Source organism: Oncorhynchus nerka, linkage group LG6 (genome assembly GCF_034236695.1).
Source record: "Oncorhynchus nerka isolate Pitt River linkage group LG6, Oner_Uvic_2.0, whole genome shotgun sequence".
NCBI lineage: Eukaryota > Metazoa > Chordata > Actinopteri > Salmoniformes > Salmonidae > Oncorhynchus > Oncorhynchus nerka.
Genome location: NC_088401.1, coordinates 30,108,857 through 30,129,219, shown reverse-complemented (window position 1 = coordinate 30,129,219; position 20,363 = coordinate 30,108,857). Strand labels below are relative to the sequence as shown.

The 20,363-nt window shown below is 42.2% G+C and overlaps 1 protein-coding gene across 10 annotated transcripts; it reads right to left on the bottom strand.

Moving 5' to 3' along the window:
- Positions 1-5,594: 5,594 nt before the first annotated feature.
- Positions 5,595-16,162, bottom strand: zgc:111976 (mediator of RNA polymerase II transcription subunit 1-like). 10 transcript variants are annotated; one of them, XM_029661332.2, is made up of 17 exons: positions 15,980-16,162; positions 15,041-15,132; positions 9,456-9,531; positions 9,197-9,251; positions 8,793-8,925; positions 8,666-8,694; positions 8,461-8,532; positions 8,312-8,386; positions 8,086-8,162; positions 7,898-7,963; positions 7,695-7,812; positions 7,416-7,540; positions 7,120-7,238; positions 6,726-6,924; positions 6,438-6,533; positions 6,227-6,323; positions 5,595-6,072 (listed from the first exon to the last, which is right to left on the bottom strand). In XM_029661332.2, the coding sequence occupies exons 1-17, from the start codon at positions 15,984-15,986 to the stop codon at positions 5,685-5,687; spliced, it is 1,824 nt and encodes a 607-aa protein (XP_029517192.1). In that variant the 5' UTR covers positions 15,987-16,162; the 3' UTR covers positions 5,595-5,684. The 10 variants fall into 10 exon arrangements, with proteins under 10 accessions (XP_029517192.1, XP_029517193.1, XP_064875559.1 ...); XM_029661333.2 differs by lacking the exon at positions 15,980-16,162 and adding an exon at positions 15,472-15,560; XM_065019487.1 differs by lacking the exon at positions 15,980-16,162 and adding an exon at positions 11,689-11,908 and having other exon boundaries at positions 15,041-15,130.
- Between the last annotated feature and the right edge of the window lie 4,201 nt (positions 16,163-20,363).

Sequence of the window (20,363 nt, the reverse complement as noted above, 5' to 3'; positions counted from 1 at the left end):
TACCCAATAACTTTTGGCAATGAAGGGAAAACGCACTCCGCTAGTCTAGATTTAAAGAGACAGTGCACCTTATTTAAAGGGAGATGATGAAATAAATCAGAGGGAACCCCTTCAGTATACAATAACCTAGGCAAAATTTTACATGAAGCAAATGATACAACATTGGCATTGCATAGGCTATGATGAGCACATATTAGCTTTTGGACATGCACTATGTGATTTGAAGGACGTGCTATATATGTACATATATATAACTGGTTGTGTTTGAATACTCATACTAGCTTATAAATAGTTTGCAAAAAATAAACATTTATAGTATGTGACATTTCGAAAATAGTACTCTGAATGCGTTATCTAAATGGGCAATTGCGTTGATTCCCGCCATTCGTTCATTTTTGTACAGACGGTCAATTTATCTTATTATCAGCTGTTGTCAAACACGTGAGTCGGAAAAGATTAGTTAATTTTAGTAGATCAAACCCTGAAATTAGTATGCAGTTTAAGTATGTAGTATGCTAGTATGGCTATTCAGACACGACCTCTGTCTACCTTTGTGACAATTCACTACTCTAGTAGTACTACCACCAATTTCCCGCATGAAACTCCCATGACCAGGCTCTTTTACTATACGTGGACATGGGCACTATTCAAGTGTCAGTATTTAATGGGAATGACTTTCCTGAGCAGATAACAAGTGATAAAAATCTATTATTGGAAACGTTCCATTGTTAATACGTTTAAACAGGAATAGGAAATATCAATGATATATAAATATCCATGATATTTCACGTTCATTGAACATCCTTTAGGTATCAAACCCTGTGGCCTTTGTGTTGTACTGACCATGGGAAAAAGTTTGCTGAATAGCACAATCCATGTTTATACACTTATCATGGAAATAATGAAGTGTGTGTCTGTTCTATTGTTCCCAAGACATAATTTAAAATAAATAAGGAAAATAATTGGTAACACTTTACTTGATAACCAGCGTCATTACACGTTATGACACGGTCATAACCATGCCATAATATGTCTTAACAGCTGACATAACCTGTTATAATATGGTCATAACACTGTCATGACCCACATTTTTACAGCTGTTGTGACATATATTGCGTAATTGTATGGCTGGTTATGACGCCTGCATTAGAATAAAACCTGAACATGGTTTCAGCCTAGCTCAGTGCTTGCTGTGGTGGTGAGGCAGCCAGCGGGAAAATACGGAGCGTAAGGGTTGGTAAAGTTCTCTAGTTGCGCCGTGATTGGCTCAGTGTTCTGTCACTCATAGGGACACTTACATCGCCGCAAAATTTACAGGTAGAGCTTGAAAATTCAAGCCCCTTGGGTGCTGCAATAGTTACATTAGTGCCCATCCAAGAAGGCTCAAGGTCATTACCGCTTTGATTGGACTGATCATGTCAACATTACACTTTCAAAATCTTAGCTAGCAAGCTAGAAGTCATCATCATGAATCAAGTCGACAATCTACTGGCAAATCCTTTTCACTCCTTGTCATGTGAAGAGAAATAATGGATAAAACGCATCGGTGCTCATGGGCCATTGAACATAAACATATATACACTACTCAAAAAAATAAACACTAAAATAACACATCCTAGATCTGAATGAATGAAATATTCTTATTAAATACTTTTTTCTTTACATAATTGAATGTGCTGACAACAAAATCACACAAAAATGATCAATGGAAATCAAATTTATCAACCCATGGAGGTCTGGATTTGGAGTCACACTCAAAATGAAAGAAAACCACACTACAGCCTGAATCAACTTTGATGTAATGTCCTTAAAACCTGTCAAAATGAGGCTCAGTAGTGTGTGTGGCCTCCACGTGCCTGTATTACCTCCCTACAACGCCTGAGCATGCTCCTGATGAGGTGGCGGATGGTCTCCTGAGGGATGTCCTCCCAGACCTGGACTAAAGCATCCGCCAACTCCTGGACAGTCTGTGGTGCAACGTGTCGTTGATGGATGGAGCAAGACAATGATGTCCCAGATGTGCTCAATTGGATTCAGGTCTGGGGAACGGGCGGGCCAGTCCATAGCATCAATGCCTTCCTCTTGCAGGAACTGCTGACACACTCCAGCCACATAAGGTCTAGCATTGTCTTGCATTAGGAGGAACCCAGGGCCAACCACACCAGCATATGGTCTCACAAGGGGTCTGAGGATCTCATCTCGGTACATAATGGCAGTCAGGCTACCTCTGGCGAGCACATGAGGAATGCCACCCCACACCATGACTGACCCACCGACAAACCGGTCATGCTGGAGGATGTTGCAGGCAGCAGAACGTTCTCCACGTCGTCTCCAGACTGTCAGACTGTCACATATTCTCAGTGTGAACCTGCTTTCATCTGTGAAGAGCACAGGGTGCCAGTGGCGAATTTGCCAATCTTGGTGTTCTCTGGCAAATGCCAAACGTCCTGCACGGTGTTGGGCTGTAAGCACAACCCCCACCTGTGGACATCAGGCCCTCATACCACCCTCATGGAGTCTGTTTCTGACCGTTTGAGCAGACACATGCACATTTGTGGCCTGCTGGAGGTCATTTTGCAGGGCTCTGGCAGTGCTCCTCCTGCTCCTCCTTGCACAAAGGCGGAGGTAGTGGTCCTGCTGCTGGGTTGTTGCCCTCCTACGGCCTCCTCCACGTCTCCTGATGTACTGGCCTGTCTCCTGGTAGCGCCTCCATGCTCTGGACACTACACTGACAGACACAGCAAACCTTCTTGCCACATCTCGCATTGATGTGCCATCCTGGATGAGCTGCACTACCTGAGCCAGTTGTGGGGGTTTTAGACTCCATCTCATGCTACCACTAGAGTGAAAGCACCGCCAGCATTCAAAAGTGACCAAAACAACCAGGAAGCATAGGAACTGAGAAGTGGTCTGTGGTCCCACCTGCAGAACCACTGCTTTATTGGGGGTGTCTTGCTAAATGCCTATAATTTCCACCTGTTGTCTATTCCATTTGCACAACAGCATGTGAAATTTATTGTCAATCAGTGTTGCTTCCTAAGTGGACAATCAGTATTGCTTCCTAAGTTTGATTTCACAGAAGTGTGATTGACTTGGAGTTACATTGTTGTTTAAGTGTTCCCTTTATTGTTTTGAGCAGTGTATATATTTTACCTTTATTTAACTAGGCAAGTCAGTTAAGAACAAATTCTTATTTTCAATGATGGCCTAGGAACAGTAGGTTAACTGCCTTGTTCAGGTGCAGAACGATAGCTTTTTACCTTGTCAGCTTGGGGATTCGATCTTGCAACCTTTCAGTTACAACTCTAACAACTAGGCTACCTGCCGCCATTACGCAACAAACATTACACAACAATTTGGAAATCGCATATTCATCAATGAGTGTTTTGGAAGGAATCAGTGGCTAACTGTAAGCATTGCAATCACTAGCCTGCTATTCAGTGGAGTGGGTGTGTTGTCCAAGTCTAGGTCTAAGGATCTCTTTTTCCAAGCTTAAATGGATAGACATTCAAAGTGGGCCATGCTGTCAATCCAGCATGACGTCTGCCGTGCTCAGAATCGAAAACAACTGGGGATTCAAAAAAAAAGAACAAAAAAAAAAGAGCTCCGACCGGGAAAAAATGTTTTGAACGGTCATCCAACTCAGAATTGGAAGTCAGGAACTCATGCCTCTTTCTAGAGCTTCGATCTGAAGATCCCTAACGTCATCATGATTCAACCTTGTTATTTCCCAGTTGTTTTGAGAGCACCATACATCCAGAGAATGCGAGACTTTGATGACAAAGTTCGATGACAGAAATTTGCCCATGAAGCCTGTTAAAGTGAGCACAGCACAACAAGGTGAGTTAAAAAATGTCTTGTATGCTGCTTCATAATTGATTTAACATGCAAGGGAGATATGTATACTGTAGCTAATACTAACTGTATGTTGTGTAGTAAGCTGTTAGTAGCCCATGTGCCTTTCCCCTTATAACTTAGCCTACTGTTCTGACTTGGTGGTGCACCTGTAGCATATAGCCTGTTTTAGAGAAATGTCACCATCAAATATTGTAAGAGCTTTAATTGTCTGCTTATATGCCCCCCTTATTTATCCTACTAATCGGACTTGGTATACAGGTAGAATACTGTAAGAACGGCCCATGTTCTGAATTCTGTCGCTGTACATTTCAAAGGTGCTGAACAAATAGTTATATTGACTACGTTCGTCCTAGCTCGCTCATTGTCTTAATCAAAATTATGGATTGCCTCAACCACTCGTCGTCCCATTATGCCATAGTTTGTACATTTCAATCATAAGTAGAAACCAAATTTGATTATTAAGCAAGTCAGCCAGTGTTTTTTTTTTTAATGCAGTAAACTGTTTCACTGCCAGACAAGGCTCCGCTGATATCCAGGTGTAGCGGTAAGGTGTTGGGACAAAATAAATGTATGCACGATAACGCTCGCTCACTGGAGCTGCTTCTTGTTTTTACCTGATAGGAGTGGAACTCATCTGTTGCAATAGTCCATCCAGTTGTAGGTTCCAAGACACCTTTCTGCACACTAGTGTTGTACTGCGTTGTTTGTGGTCCGCCTGTTAGCTTTCCCGATTCTTGCGCTTTTCGCCCACAGGACTGCCGCTGATGGGATGTTTTCTATTTGTCGCACCATTCTCGGTAAACTCTAGACACTATTGTGCATGAAAAGCCCAGGATGGCGGCCATTTCTGATGTACTGGATCCGGCACGCCTGGCAACAACGATCATACCAAGCTCAAAGTCGCTTAGGTTACTAATTTTAGCCCATTCTTACATTCAAATCGAGCAGTAACTGAATGCCTTCATGCCTATTTTATATAGCAAGCTACCGCCACGTGACACGTCTGTAGGCGTGATCTATTTTCATTCATGAATGGTGTACCTAATGAACATTCTAGTCAGTTTGTGTGTATAGTAATGTATGCATTCAAGTCTGTAATGTCTAAGTTACTAAATTGTTTGTCTAATGTTTTGTGTCGGACCACAGGAAGATAAGCTGTTGCCATTTGCTAATTTCTTTTTCAATCTACTTGATTTTTGTTTGTCTCTGAAGGGATCAAAAGCCAAGCCCCCAAACCTTTTACAGCAAACCATTGCTGCCACACTGGAATGCACACCAAGAATGTGTTCTACATCCTTAATTTAAGAGTTTTACTGACACACGTGCAGGCGAGCGTGAGAGGTAAATAAAACAAATAAAAGGAAACTGCAGCCAATACCATAAAAACAGTTGTAACTAACCGGTTCTCTGGTCTAAGAATTGATACCGCCGCACACAACGATAGAGAGAGGAGTTTTTAGAAATACACACCATTCATATTGTGGTTTAAAGCAATTACAAATGCATGCACAGTGCATGCTACGGTCTAAGGTTTACATGTCATAAATTAGAGTAATATGTGAAGTTTAACACACTGACGTCTGAAGCCCACTAACAAAGTAACAGTGCTAAGGGCTTGCTTATTTTCTAAAATATGTTTTTGGCAGGGACAGTTATAAGCAGTACAATTACTTTAATATAAAGTACTTATAGTTTAAAAGCCTATTATGCTGATGTGAAGGCTACCTCAAAACAACTAATAGGTCAAAATACTTTATTTTTTAAAACATTCAATAAAAATATCACGTAAACATTTGAACCCCTTTGAGGGTCACGCATTAAACTGATTAGATAAGTTCTGGGAGATGGTTGTTGTGCATCCAATGTGAATACACACACACCGAGGCACAGGGGTAAGGGTTGGCAGTAGGGTTTGTATTGACTTCAGCAACAGACAGACAGAAGGCAGACTCTGCCGCCGTTGCGGTGGTATCTGGCCCCATTGCATCCTGGGAGAACACGGCAGCGGTAGAGGAGGTAGTAGGGATGCCAATGGACTCCAGGCCAGAGCCAGAAGAGAGACTGCCGTCAGCCTCACAGGACATGGGGAGAGGAGAAGCAGGGCTGACATCTGCAGTGGATATGGTGGTGGAGCATGCAGGTAGAGGTTCTCCACAGGTCCTCTTGGACAGCCGCCGATTCAAAGCACGCATGGTCACAGGAATAGACATACATCTGAATCAGAAGAGCAAGACGATGAATATCGAAGACATGAAACCAACAACTCATGAAGTAAATACTCAGTGTAAGAATGTGGTCTTTGCCTAGAGACAAAATTAAGCAGTAGGACTGAGAAAAGATGGATCTAGTGGGAGAATACACCCTAAACCTCTTTAGGACTCTGGAGACATATTCATCCATGGATTCTGACCCCACTGCAAACAGACTGCAGGTGAGCTTCCGGGAGTCTGCCACATTCACCAGCACTGCAAGACAACAATACACCACACTAAACCCTGAGTAGAGAACATGGAGTGTAACATACTGTATTGTGATTCTGCTAAACTGACCCCTGCAGAGTAGAGATAACAAATACTCACAAACAGATAGAGAGTCACTGTCAGATAGGTGAAAGGTCACAGAGAGGCTGGAACCTGACTCAGGGAGGACTTCGCAGTATAGGTCACACACTGGACCTAGAAAAGGGGGTTTGGTTATAGCCAAGTCAACAATGTTCACTCATATGAACAGTTTGACATAAGTAATCTGATGAATGGTTGCATCCTTATGACACATTAGATACCATCCATGTAATAACTAAATAGTATTCTGTGACATTTGGGGATTGTAGGATTAGAACCCTGATGTATGCTCAGTTGCTCACTTACCTGGGCTAGGCCTGAGAGAGGTAATGCAGCTGGCCAGTAGAGTGTTAATTACACACTGGTGGCGGAGCAGCTCCAGTAGGGCAGGGACATGGGCGGGGTGGGTAAAGGGAATGGTACTCATCAGCGTCCCCATCAGAGCAGCTTCTTCCCATGCAGCCCCCGGCAGCACATAGCTGTGTATCTCTTTACCTGGGAGGGGCTGGATGGAGAAGACCGGTGTGTCAAAATGATTACCTTTGATGGAATGCTGAGTAGAAGAAAGTGGTGTAGGTCTTACTGTGCACAGCTGTCAATGATATACCGGTAGTGCCAGTATGATATACGTTGTAGAGCAAAATTATAAATCCGTAAGCATTCAAAATCTGTTTTGGTTTAAGCATATATACACACAAACCACTAGAAAGTGGGCATCTTGGCCATCCCATGTTTTGTTGCCACCATTCTCCCCTAATAAGGTCATCATCAACTGGGGAAAAGGTGCCCACTGCAGGTCAGCATCAGCTATGGCAACATCTAGGAAACAGTAGCAGTTTGATCACAAGAAAGGAAGTTGTACAACGACGCGTTCAATTGAAATGTGTCTGGTATCATCCCAATGTGAATTACAGTGCAAGAAGACCCACTTATTCACAGATAAGACTATAAGCACAATTGAATCTTACTAAAAAAGGAGTATCAAAGCATACAAACCTGTAATTTGGCTGAGCTTCTCAACAAAGGAAGAGAGCATTGGTAGGGGTGGCTGCAGTTTGAGCTGGAAGCAGGCTGGCATCATTTCAGAGAGCACCTCACAGAGAGGACTGAACAATGGTAGACTGCAACAACAAAAAACACAAACTCAAGCTCTTTATTAGCATAGCTGTCTTAATGTGGGATTTCATCCTAATATGGGGAATTCCATGTCTTAGAAAACCTCAGATATCAATGCATCATTTGAAAATAGTAATATAATGACATTGAGATAGTTACCCCTGGGCGTCAAGCTGAGGTGGTTGTGGGATGACAGATGCCATCTGGAGCTTGTGTGTAGAGTCAGTTGGCCCCACTGTCACCAAGGCCAACTGGCCAACACTGCCCCTTTCTGCAACTCCATAGCAGAACACAACAGTACTTAATTATATATATTTTAAGAAACAGCATTCAAATGCAGTTGCGACTGTTCCAAAACATACCTGAATCGGACATCTCCAACAGAATGTCAGAAGGGCTGATGTAGTATTGGATAGTCATTGGGATACCTGAATAGGACAGACACACAAAAAAAGCATATTTCTGTTAGTCATAGAGGGTGATCGAGCAGCTAAAGAAATGACTAGGGGCTTTCTGGCTAATGGTCTTGCTCCCTTTATTAGTAACCTGCCTTCGCTCCCTGCCGTAAGATAGCCAATCCTGCCATTGAGAATCATGTCCACTTGAAGATTGCACTCCCTTAATGCTCTGAAAGGAGAAAAAAACGTGAATATTTCAACACAATGATATAGGATTTCATTCTAGACAACCTCTAGGTTATTTAATTCTCACAGCAAAATGCAGGAGTCAAAATTCCCTCTATTCAACTTCGGCCATTCTTATTACATTTCACTAACCTTGGCAAATGGGATATCTTCTGTAGATCTTTCCCCAAGAACTGAAGGGCTGTGTAGACCTTGATCTTGGTCTCACTAAAAGATATGTCCTGTTATCATGCCGCTTAACCAATGACATTGAATATCAACTAGTGGTAAAAAGGCAGTACTTGTCTCCAGGGATGTTGTACAGGGAGGAAAGGCCTTTCAGTTTCACTGAGAATTCTTCAAACTTCTTTGACCTGTGCAGTAATAAACAGATGGGGGTAATCTGAAGTGCCAACAATGTATACTTTGTTAGAACTTGGTAAAATAAATGTCAGGTGACTTCAGTTGACAAATTGTATTAGTCAGACCATATGTATTACATCTTACTTTAGCAGTTGAAGAAGTGACTCGCTTGACTGTAACACACAAAAAACATTGGCTTGAGTAACAGGAGTAATTTGAAACATTACGAAATGTTTTCCTATATAGGAATGAAACAATATCAGTCTAATACCACAGGGGCTTCTCCATGTTGGGCCAACTTCACATCCTCCACCTCTCCCCCAGGCAGCAGTAGGACCTCTAGGTAGAACATGTCAGCTGTGAGGTAACAGGTTGTCTCAGTGGGGCTCAGGTGGGACCCCATCCTGTACAAAACAGAGGTCAAGGCTCAATAATGAGAAATGCCATTGCAAAACACCAAGAGTGCGATGGAGGTTATTTAGTGTATAGCATCAAATGAATTCCATACTGTACAGGCCTAAGAATCTTTCGATCCAAAAATCAGGAAACTCAAAAGATGCTGCACAGATTTGGAGCATTCAAATGGGTAGAGGTCCCTGGATTATCCAGTAGAGGGACACAAAGTCTAGGCATTATATTACCGAATGAAAACAGATTACAAAATTATCATATTACCCTCTCTGTTTGGCCATTATCTCCAACCGTGATACCATGGCGCTCAAAGACGACACTGGAACAGAAAACGGTTTGGGAAATGTTTCATAAAAAGTTCTAATTTGAGTGAAGTGACCATACAACAAATGGCAGACACCATAATCATAATTCTGTATGATGACCTTCAACTGGAATGGAGTGCATTACATCTGACACTAGTCTATGCAGAAGATTGAACTTAGCTGATGTTGTGAATACAAATAGCTTATTTTTTGTTTACCATTCAGTGCTTCATGGAGTATTTTCAGACACCTAATCAGTGGTTCACAGGGTTTGGTGTCACCTCTCGATTTGTCCTATAAAATACAGATTAACACATTTTTGAGCAGCTCAATTATCCTGATAGAAAGCACTTACTACATACTATGACAGAGTTTGAGAAAGTGCATCTCTTGAGAGTCTTTAGGAACTGAATGAACTTAGGGCTTAAGACTGAGCAGCATTATTCAGGGCAGACATCTAGATGGCCCAGGCCCAACTCCAGCTGCCTTATCCCCTCGGACCGCACATCCCTGTCCGCCCAAAACCACTCAACCCCACCCCCAACAGGCCCTGGAGACTGACTGCTGCCAAGCTGAACTTCTTTCCGAGGCCACACAACCATCCCCAGTCATGGAGTGCAACTGGACAATGGCCATGGATGGATCAAGATAGATTCATCAGAGTCCAGAAAGCAGTGTCCAACTGACACAATTCCAAAAACCTTTCAGCCCATTCTAAAACGACAAACAAGAGCTTTTAAATTGTACCCCCACTGACGTTGAATCTAAACAATGATAGATCTGGGTAATGTGTTGGGAAGGGGGTGGCACTTAATCCTGGAAATTATTCCCTTTGGTGACAGATCATACCAGTTACTCAGTCAAATAAGGGACCAGTCATTTATGTAGAGTTATACTAATCTGGCTAAAAATCATCTTGGAATGCCAACATCTGGAAGGCATTTCAAGTCTTGTAGCTGAACGGTCACGGATGTTTGTCCTCAAGACAAGTTTGGTGAAACATTAGTCCAAGATGTACTGTTAAGGAGTGAAGGCTAGCCTACTCCATTAACATCCAAGACCCTTCCTTATATGTAATGTTCAGAGGTAAACTGGTTCTGGCAGCCAACTACGCCATCTAAACGTGAATCGATTCTTAATCGCAATACGGTTCTGGTAACATAAGGCCCTCTACTTTCAAATGAAAAAGAACTCCAATATATGGTCGCTTTAACCCCTGCAGCAAAATGTGTCCGGGGCATAACCCCCAGGATATTTTTGGGGGTAGAATGACTGATGTCAGACATTCTACTCCAAAATGTATGAAAATGTAATTATGTTGACAATAAATCAAATCATATTTTTGTCACATCCACACGGTTAGCAGATGTTAATGCGAGTGTAGCGAAATGCTTGTGCTTCTAGTTCCGCCAATGCAGTAATAACCAACGAGTAATCTAACTAACAATTCCAAAACTACTACCTTATACACACACACACAAGTGTAAAGGGATAAAGAATATGTACATAAAGATATGAATGAGTGATATATATCAATATCAAAGATATAAGTGATGAGAGCCACTGCAGGGAGATGAGGAGCAAGTGGTGCCTGTGTGATCGTGGCTCTCATTCGCACCACTGCTCATTCTGTTTGCTACAAATAGCCTACACATTGTAAATTGTCATTGATCTTAAAATGGATAGTATGTGTTTTTTGGCAATTAAGCCCAGATACCATTTGTCTATGCGTGCAGTTGGAAGGAAGTTGAAGGTAGTTTTGCGAGCCATCTCTAACAAGCATTTCTACAGGAAGAGCTAGCATGCTAGCTGTTCCCATAGACTTCCAGTCATTGCGCCAACGCTAGGTAGTAACTTCCTTCAAACTGCGCGCAGAGACAATAATGGTATCCATGAGTTCATCTGACTCAGGGTAAGTAGAGAAAAGCATAATTGCTGAAGTCTCGCACTATCCCTTTATAAAGTGCCTCTGCAGAGAGATATACAAAACTCACCCAAAAAATAAACGTCCCTTTTTCAGGACCCTGTCTGACAAATAAATTGCAATGGCCATACTGTGAGACGCCTAAGACAGCGCTACAGGATCGTCCTCACAGTGGCAGACCACGTTTAACACCTGCACAGGATTGATACATCCGAACATCACACCTGCAGGACAGGTACAGAATGGCAACAACAACTTCCGAAATTACACCAGGAACGCACAATCCCGCCATCAGTGCTCAGACTTTCCGCAATCGGCTGAGAGAGGCTGGACTGAGGGCTTGTAGGCCTGTTGTAAGGCAGGTCCTCAACAGACACCACCGGTAACAACGTCGCCTATGGGCACAAACCCACAGTTGCTAGACCATACAGGACTGGCAAAAAGTGCTCTTCTCTGACGATTTGCGGTTTTGTCTCACCAGGGGTAATGGTCGGATTCGCGTTTATCGTCAAAGTAATGAGCCTTACACCGAGGTCTGTACTCTGGAAGGGGATCAATTTGGAGGTGGAGGGTCCGTCATGGTCTGGGATGGTGTGTAACAGCATCATCGGACTGAGCTTGTTGTCATTGCAGGCAATCTCAACGCTGTGCGTTACAGGGAAGACATCCTCCCTCATGTGGTACCCTTCCTGCAGGCTCATCCTGACATAACCCTCCAGCCATACTGCTCAATCTGTGCGTGACTTCCTGCAAGACAGGAATGTCAGTGTTATGCCATGGCCAGTGAAGAGCCCGGATATCAATCCCATTGAGCACATCTGGGACCTGTTGGATCAGATGGTGAGGGCTAGGGCCATTCCCCCCAGAAATGTCCAGGAACTTGCAGGTGCCTTGGTGGAAGAGTGGGGTAACATCTCACAGCAAGAACTGGCAAAGCTGGTGCAGTCCATGAGGAGGAGATGCACAGCAGTACTTCATGCAGCTGGTGGCCAGATACACCAGATACTGACTATTACTTTTGATTTTGCCCCCCGCCCCCTTTGTTCAGGGACACATTATTCCATTTATGTTAATCACGTCTGTGAAACGTGTTCAGTTCGTCTCAGTTGTTGAATCTTATGTACATACAAATATATATACATGATAAAGTTTGCTGAAAATAAAACGCAGTTGAGAGTGAGAGGACATTGTTTTTGTTGCTGAGTTTATATAACGTTCAAAAGTTTGGGGTCACTTAGAAATGTCCTTGTTTTTGAAAGAAAATAATTTTTTCCCCCATTAAAATAACAATTGAGCAGACATACAGTGTAGACATTGTTAATGTTGTAAATGACTATTGTAGCTTGAAACGGCTGATTTATGGAATATCTACATAGGCACATTATCATCAACCATCACTCCTGGGTTCCAAAGGCACGTTGTGTTAGCTAATTCAAGTTTATTATTTAAAAATGCTAATTGATCATTAGAAAACTCTTTTGCAATTATGTTAGCAGACAAAAACTGTTCTGATTAAAGAAGCAATAAAACTGGCATTCTTTAGACTAGTTGAGTATCTGGAGCAAGTCCTCAACTGGCAGCTTTATTAAATAGTACCCGCAAAAGCCTAGTCTCAACGTCAACAATGAAGAGACTACTCTGGGATGTTGGCCTTCTAGGCAGTTGCAAAGAAAAAGCCATATCTCAGACTGGCTAATAAAAAGAAAAGATTAAGATGGCCAAAAGAACACAGAGAGGAACTCCGCCAAGATGGCCAGCATCCCGGAGTCACCTCTTCACTGTAAACGTTGAGACTGGTGTTTTGCAGGTACTATTTAATGAAGCTGCCAGTTGAGGACTTGTGAGGCGTCCGTTTCTCAAACAAGTCACTAAAGTACTTGTCCTCTTGCTCAGTTGTGCACCAGGGCCTCCAACTCCTCTTTCTATTCTGGTTAGAGCCAGTTTGTCCTGTTCTGTGAAATGGAGTAGTACATAGCGTTGTATGAGATCTTCAGTTTCTTGGAAATTTCTCACATGGAATAGCCTTCATTTATCAGAACAAGAATAGACTGACAAGTTTCAGAAGAAAGTTCCTTGACATGTTCAGCCTGTAATCAAATGCACAAATGTTGATGCTCCAAATACTGAACTAGTCTAAAGGCCAGTTTTATTGCTTCTTTAAATCAGCACAACAGTTTAACATAATAGCAAAAGGTTTTTATTATGATAGCCTTTTAAAATGATAAAAAACCTGGATTAGCACACACAACGTGCCATTGGAACACGAGTGATGGTTGCTGATAATGGGCCTCTGTACGTCTATGTAGATATTCCATTAAATAAAAGAACATTTCCAGCTACAATATGCATTTACAACTTTAACAAGGTCTACACTGTATTTCTGATCAATGTTATTTTAATGGACAAACATTGCTTTTCTTTCAAAAACAAGGACATTTCTAAGTGACCCCAAACTTTTGAACGGTAGTGCATATGGATTTATTTACCATACTTTGGGAGTGGTGTAAATTTAAATGACTATAGGGTAAACAATCACATTTATTTATAAAGCCTTTTTTTTACATCAGCCGATATCACAAAGTGCTATACAGAAACCCAGACTAAAACCCCAAACAGCAAGCAATGCCGAAGCTTCTGTTCACACTGATTAACGTGTAGACAGAGCGTGAGGACTGTTACACACATTGGCAGTGCAGTTAGAAGAGCTTCAACTGAGAACCAAGAGCTAGTTGAAGTATTAGTCCATGTTCTGGATCGAGTTTGTATCTCGGTCTAGCAGCAAAACACTAAACCAATGTTTAACTTATCTACCCGCGTCTGCCTGTTTGGCGACGCTTTTCCCATGTCGGAGGGTATATCTGTGGTCAGTGGACAGTAGGGAATGCGTCGACGAGCTGTGCCCAGGAAATAATTCAATCCAATTGTTAGATGCCAACACCCCACCGTCAAATCAAAACCAAACATGGATTCCATGTTGTGTTATTGCCTTGGGAGCACACCTTCTTCAGGATTGGGTTGGTGGCTCACATCCAACTTTTAGGTGCACACACTGCCACCTACTGTACTGGAGTGTGAGGTCAGCCATGGCCTTCCCTACATTCAATTCCGGCCAATGGTCTGGGAGGACAGAACTTTACCACTCAACCCCCCCCCGCAACTATTTTGCAGTAAAACCTAACAATAACAAGTACTTCTTTGCAGCTGCCACCACAACCTCCATTTTCTGTGACTTACAGTCCCATTTCTGCAGTACAGTTGACAACAACGGCAATGAATGCTAAGAAACCCACATTATTCCCATTCCTCTCTGCGTACTCAAGAGGAACCCTCTCAGGATCCCTCACTCTGTACCCATCTTCCTCTAACACACACTACACTGCTTTCTGTGCTACTCTGACCCTGGAACACGCAACCTGCCTTTCTCTCACCGGACACCTCAGATCTCCAGCCCCATGGGCACCCCCACCGATACTACGCATGCCTTTGTCTCATGCCCTCCTGCACACATCTAGGGATCTCCGTCATACACAATGGCTGCAACATAACTTAAGCTTGGCACCTAAAACCAAAACAAATATTTTCAGAACAAAAGCTCTAACAGGATAACTGACACATCCTAACTTGACCTTCGTCAGGCAAAGACGTCTAACAATTGGATTCAATTATTTTCTACACGGGCACTGCTCAGCAAATGATGCATTACCAATTCCTCTGACGTGGGAAAAAGTGTTGCCAAACAGGCACAGAAACAGATTGGTAAAGAAGTTGCATGGTGGGTTGGTGTTATACTGCTAGACTGAGAAACTCAGTCTTGAACCTGGGCTAGGGGAAACATATGACATTGGAGGAACGTTTCAGAAATATTTCACTAATACTTACCATACACCTACGAACCAGTTTAAAGGTCTCATTCCATGTCTTTTCTGCATATTTTGAGTGCAGGTCAGAAATGAAGGACTTACTCCCAACCACTGATGGGCAGAAGATTAAGTACTTAAGATACAAATACATTGGATGGCGACATCAAACAAGACAGCAGACTGGAAATAACAATTGCCATTGTGTGAATGGGGTCAAAAACAAGGCTGAGCCTCTATTGGCTATATATCTGCGTTCAATTGCTTCCCTCAACTACAATATTTTGAATATTTACCTCGGTATTGCCCTCTCTGAATTACATTAATTCGCCAAGCACTAGTCTGACTAAATCAGGCTGTAATGTACAATTAGTTGGTATACACCCAAAACTAATGACTGAAAAACTGTTCTTTAAAAGCCAGAATGTTGAATAAAATTATATTTGAGCTTACTCTAGCAGTTGGCTGTACAGTTTGTCCTTCAGCCGCTCCCAATTTGAGACATATCCTCAGGAAAGTATGGATTACACATTTTTTTTGCACACAGTGCTGAAGTTTCTATCACTTGCCACATGCGTAAAACCATGTAATTAACTGCCGATTTCCGTTAGTATGCATGCAACACGTACACACGTGTTTACTCATGACCAAAAGCAGGTGCAAAAGATGGAAGTAGCCTACATGCACGCATACTAACTGAAGTCTGCAGGTGTTTACATGGTTTTTACGCATGTGCCAGATGACCGTAGACATTTCTACTTCAGTACCAGCGCTCTAAAAACTTGGGTAAACAATTGTTTACCGTGGATATTTCGATCATCTGAAGGTCCACCACCACGGACAACCAGTAGAAAAAGTTCAAATTTAACACTGGCTCGCGAGGAACGTTCACACGATGTTACAGTCATTCGTTTCAGGCTGTATCAATTAATTTATCAGAATAGCCAAGCACATCTCTCACCTGCCATCTTCAATTATATCTTGAACCAGAAGTTGGTGCCCATGCGGTTTCAGAATGAAATAAACTGTTGTGTTTCCTCTAAAATAGGCCTACTCTGAAACAGGTCAACAACAAACAAAAAAAGTGTATGTGATGATACGCACAGGAAGAGCTCCACCAACTGGGACATGACACTAATGATTTAAATACCCACAGTAGGTGACGATCAGGGGGAGCTGTTTTGAAGCCACTGATCCTCCATCTTGGCACTTCCCCACGTTGTGAAATATATTTTGGAAACTATATTTTTTATTTATTTATCCGTTATTTTATCAGGTAAGTTGACTGAGAACACGTTCTCATTTGCAGCAACCGACCTGGGGAATAGTTACAGGGGAGAGGAGGGGGATTAATGAGACAATTGTAAACTGGGGATTATTTGGTGACCGTGATGGTTTGAGGGCCAGAATGGGTATTTAGCCAGGACACTGGGGTTAACACCCCTACTCTTACGATAAGTGCCATGGGATCTGGGTTGGCGCCCCCACTTGGGTTGTGCCGTGGCGGAGATCTTTGTGGGCTATACTCGGCCTGGTCTCAGGATGGTAAATTGGTGGTTGAAGATATCCCTCTGGTGGTGTGGGGGCTGTGCTTTGGCAAAGTGGGTGGGGTTATATCCTTCCTGTTTGGCCACAGTGTCTCCTGACCCCTCCTGTCTCAGCCTCCAGTATTTATGCTGCAGTAGTTTATGTGTCGGGGGGGCTAGCGTCAGTTTGTTATATCTGGAGTACTTCTCCTGTCCTATCCGGTGTCCTGTGTGAATTTAAGTATGCTCTCTCTAATTCTCTCTTTCTTTCTCTCTCTCGGAGGACCTGAGCCCTAGGACCATTCCTCAGGACTACCTGACATGATGACTCCTTGCTGTCCCCAGTCCACCATGCCGTGCTGCTGCTCCAGTTTCAACTGTTCTGCCTGTGATTATTATTATTTGACCATGCTGGTCATTTATGAACATTTTGGCCATGTTCTGTTATAATCTCCACCCGGCACAGCCAGAAGAGGACTGGCCACCCCACATAGCCTGGTTCCTCTCTAGGTTTCCTCCTAGGGAGTTTTTCCTAGCCACTGTGCTTCTACACCTGCATTGCTTGCTGTTTGGGGTTTTAGGCTGGGTTTCTGTACAGCACTTTGAGATATCAGCTGATGTACGAAGGGCTATATAAATAAATTTGATTTGATCTTTAATGACCTCAGAGAGTCAAGACACCCGTTTAACGTCCCATCCGAAAGACGGCACCCTACACAGGGCAGTGTCACCGCCCTGGGGTATTGGTATATTTTTTTAGACCAAAGGAAAGAGTGCCTCCTACTGGCCCTCCAACACCACTTCCAGTAGCATCTGGCCTCCCATCCAGGAACTGACCAGGACCAAACCTGCTTAGCTTCAGAAGCAAGCCAGCAGTGGTATGCAGGGTGGTATGCTACTGGATAAATAGAAATGCATTAATGTAAAAAAAAAAAGAAGAAAAGTTCAGTAATTATTTTACAGACACCTTAATGTTTCAATTATATTTAATTTGAGCTTAACCAAAATGGGGGGGGGGGGGAATCTAAAACAAGTACATTTAAAAATATATATTTAATGTTACTGTCCCCAGTAAAAAAAATGATGTAATTTTGTCCTTGAAACATTTAAATAATTAATTCAAACCTGTGGAGAACTTCCTCATCTGGGGAGTGCCAATATGGCCTACCAGTGGCTTCAGACTCTCATTGGCCAATACATATTATTCACATCCAGGGTTTATATACATTATTGCATCACCCCATTCCTTCTTTTAGCGCCAAACACAGACTGTTTGTTCATTTGTCTAACGATTTCAAGCACATTCCAATTGTAACACTATTTAGAGACTCTAAATTAAATTATTAGTCATTATTAAGTATACTCTAAATTAGAGTATAAATTGCATATCGCCAAACTGTAGCTCACTCACTGTGGATTGTTTGTAGATTGGACTGATTTGCTGCAGATTGCTCACATACTGGTCACACCCACATAGTTATCCAGCAGGTGCAGGCACTTAATAATGTTCTATGTTTTTCTTTGGAATTTGATTGGCGGATTGCATCCAACTTTTAGGTGAGGTCAGTCACGGCCTACCCACATTAAGTTATCTTCATTAGGCCTGTTCTATGTTGAGTGGTGTGTTTCCTAATATCTATATCCCGTAAAGATGTGCTAGGTAGAAATCGCTCCGCCTTTTCCTGGTTGCTAAAATTGTAATAGTTTCCCTAATTTCAATTTATGTGACAAAACAAGCAAGTATAGTTTACAAAATCATTGTACCATCTAAACCGCTGTGAAAAATATTTTCCATAACCAAAAATATTGTATTTTCAGCTGTTTGAAGCTGTTGTACAAAACTGAAAGTAAAACATGCTAATTTAATTTAATTTAACAGTTATACCACTTCTTAAACTTGCTTTCAATGTGAATGACAGATCTACAACACAGATTTCTATGTGAATTTAGTGGGTTGCCCAGAAAGTTACATATTGCAGCATTAAATGTTTATGTGATATTATGTCCTGATATTGTGAAATGTAATAGCCTTTGCATTGACCATTGATAAAATAACTATTGAGAAGTATTGATGAATTAGTGAGATTAATGTTAAATGATGAAATTACAGTTTATGTGCATTTTGGATTATCACAGTGTTAGGCTTTAATACTTTGGAATTTTGGTAAAGATGTCCTTTATCTACTTCCCCAGAGTCAGACGAACTCATGGATACCATTTTTATGTCTCTGTGTCCAGTATGTTAGTGTTTGCTCGCGAACCTACCTCTAGCTTCCCTCATGCTGGACACAGAGACATAAAAATGTCATCCACTAGTTCGTCTGACTCTGGGGAGGTAGAGAAAGGGCCTCAATGCCAAAATCCCGAAGTATCCCTCTAGCCTGTTCTGGTCGATACTTGGGGTGCGTTCAGCAGGAAACAACGGTTTGTAACTTCCAGATATAAATATGTTATGTAAGCTAGAACTAACATGCCTCACAGACCATTTAGGCTGTGTTGACACAGACAGCCCAATTATTTTTTATTTTTTTAGCTAATTGGTCTTTTAGTGGCCTCCCTCTTGATGCTGGAGAGACATTTAGGTTTTAAAGTTAATTCTAGACATTTTGCCAGGGGGCAGAGATCATTTTAAATCTACTTTCCTGCAATTCTACACATTTTGCCAGGATTTATGCCATGTTCAAGATTGATGAGTGAGCATGACCTATATGAGTGGGCGTGACCTCTGTGCCCGGTCAGTACCGCTAGACTAATTTACCAATCTTGAAATTGTTTGCTGACATTGCTAATTGAGTGACTGTCAGTGACCGACATACCAATATAAAAATTGCTGATGCACAACCAAATGTCGAAGGTGCACCTTGTGTATTCTACTACTCTAACTCGCAACAGTAAATTGAAACCCGGAATGAGTTCCTAGCGGCCTGGGGACATAAGTAACTGCTTTGTCACTTATTCCTGGAGCCGACCCTAATGTTGGCTCTATTCATGTCATTTTTATCTGTAATGTTCGACAACGTTTGGCTACTGAACGTGGCCCTGGTCGCTCATTTTCAGGAGAGATTATGCTGGAGTGACATGTTGTGCCAAGGCTCTCTAAACTGAGTTGTGTTAGGAATTATTGACACTGTCCTTATAGGCGTGTAGTGAATAGGCTATTTAGATAATCTATTTGTTATTTTGGCAGTGTTCCTCCTCAACGTTCAAATATATCCACGCGTCTAGTGTGTAGAGTCAATTCGAAAATGTCCCAAGCTCAAACTGGTGTAGTGAGTTTGGAGTTGAGAAGTGTTTTTTGAAGATTTAATTAGTTGAGGACAGTTAGTGAGAACGATGAGTGGACAACAGTGAAGTCCAAGAATGGAACAAAAAGGGATAAAACTGTCGTGGAAAACGAGTCTGATGAATCGTTGCTTGTTGGAGTATGTATTTTGGATAAGGCTGTTCATTGTAACCAGGAGTGGTGTGGTGTTGATGTTGTGTGTGTATCTAAAGAGCAAAAGGAACGTGCATTATGGCTCGCAACATTATCGGTGCATGAAGTGTACAGCTTTGATTTTCGGAGCAGGGCACAGGTAAAAGGTGTTATCTCTGGCGTCCCGTTGGATATTGATAATCGATATCTTAGGCAAAGAATTACAGGAGTAGTTAATGCACGTTGATTGAGCAAAGTGTATCTCTATTATTGATGTTTGATGAAGAGTATCTACCATCCAATGTAAAGCTGGGATATATAAGATACGCCGTAAGAGCGTTTGTGCAGTACAAGAAATGTACAAAGTTTGGCCACGTGTCAAATGTTTGCAGGCAGGAAGGAAT

What these genes read in the sequence shown, in the direction of transcription:
- zgc:111976 (XM_065019487.1), bottom strand. Translation starts at nt 11,862, where the DNA reads ATGAGCCTGCAGGAAGGGTACCACATGAGGGAGGATGTCTTCCCTGTA. An exon ending in AAGATATCCCATTTGCCAAG is followed by an intron (nt 8,163 to 8,311) that starts GTTAGTGAAATG and finishes TTCTCCTTTCAG; the next exon opens with AGCATTAAGGGAGTGCAATC. An exon ending in GTTGGAGATGTCCGATTCAG is followed by an intron (nt 7,813 to 7,897) that starts GTATGTTTTGGA and finishes TCTGCTATGGAG; the next exon opens with TTGCAGAAAGGGGCAGTGTT.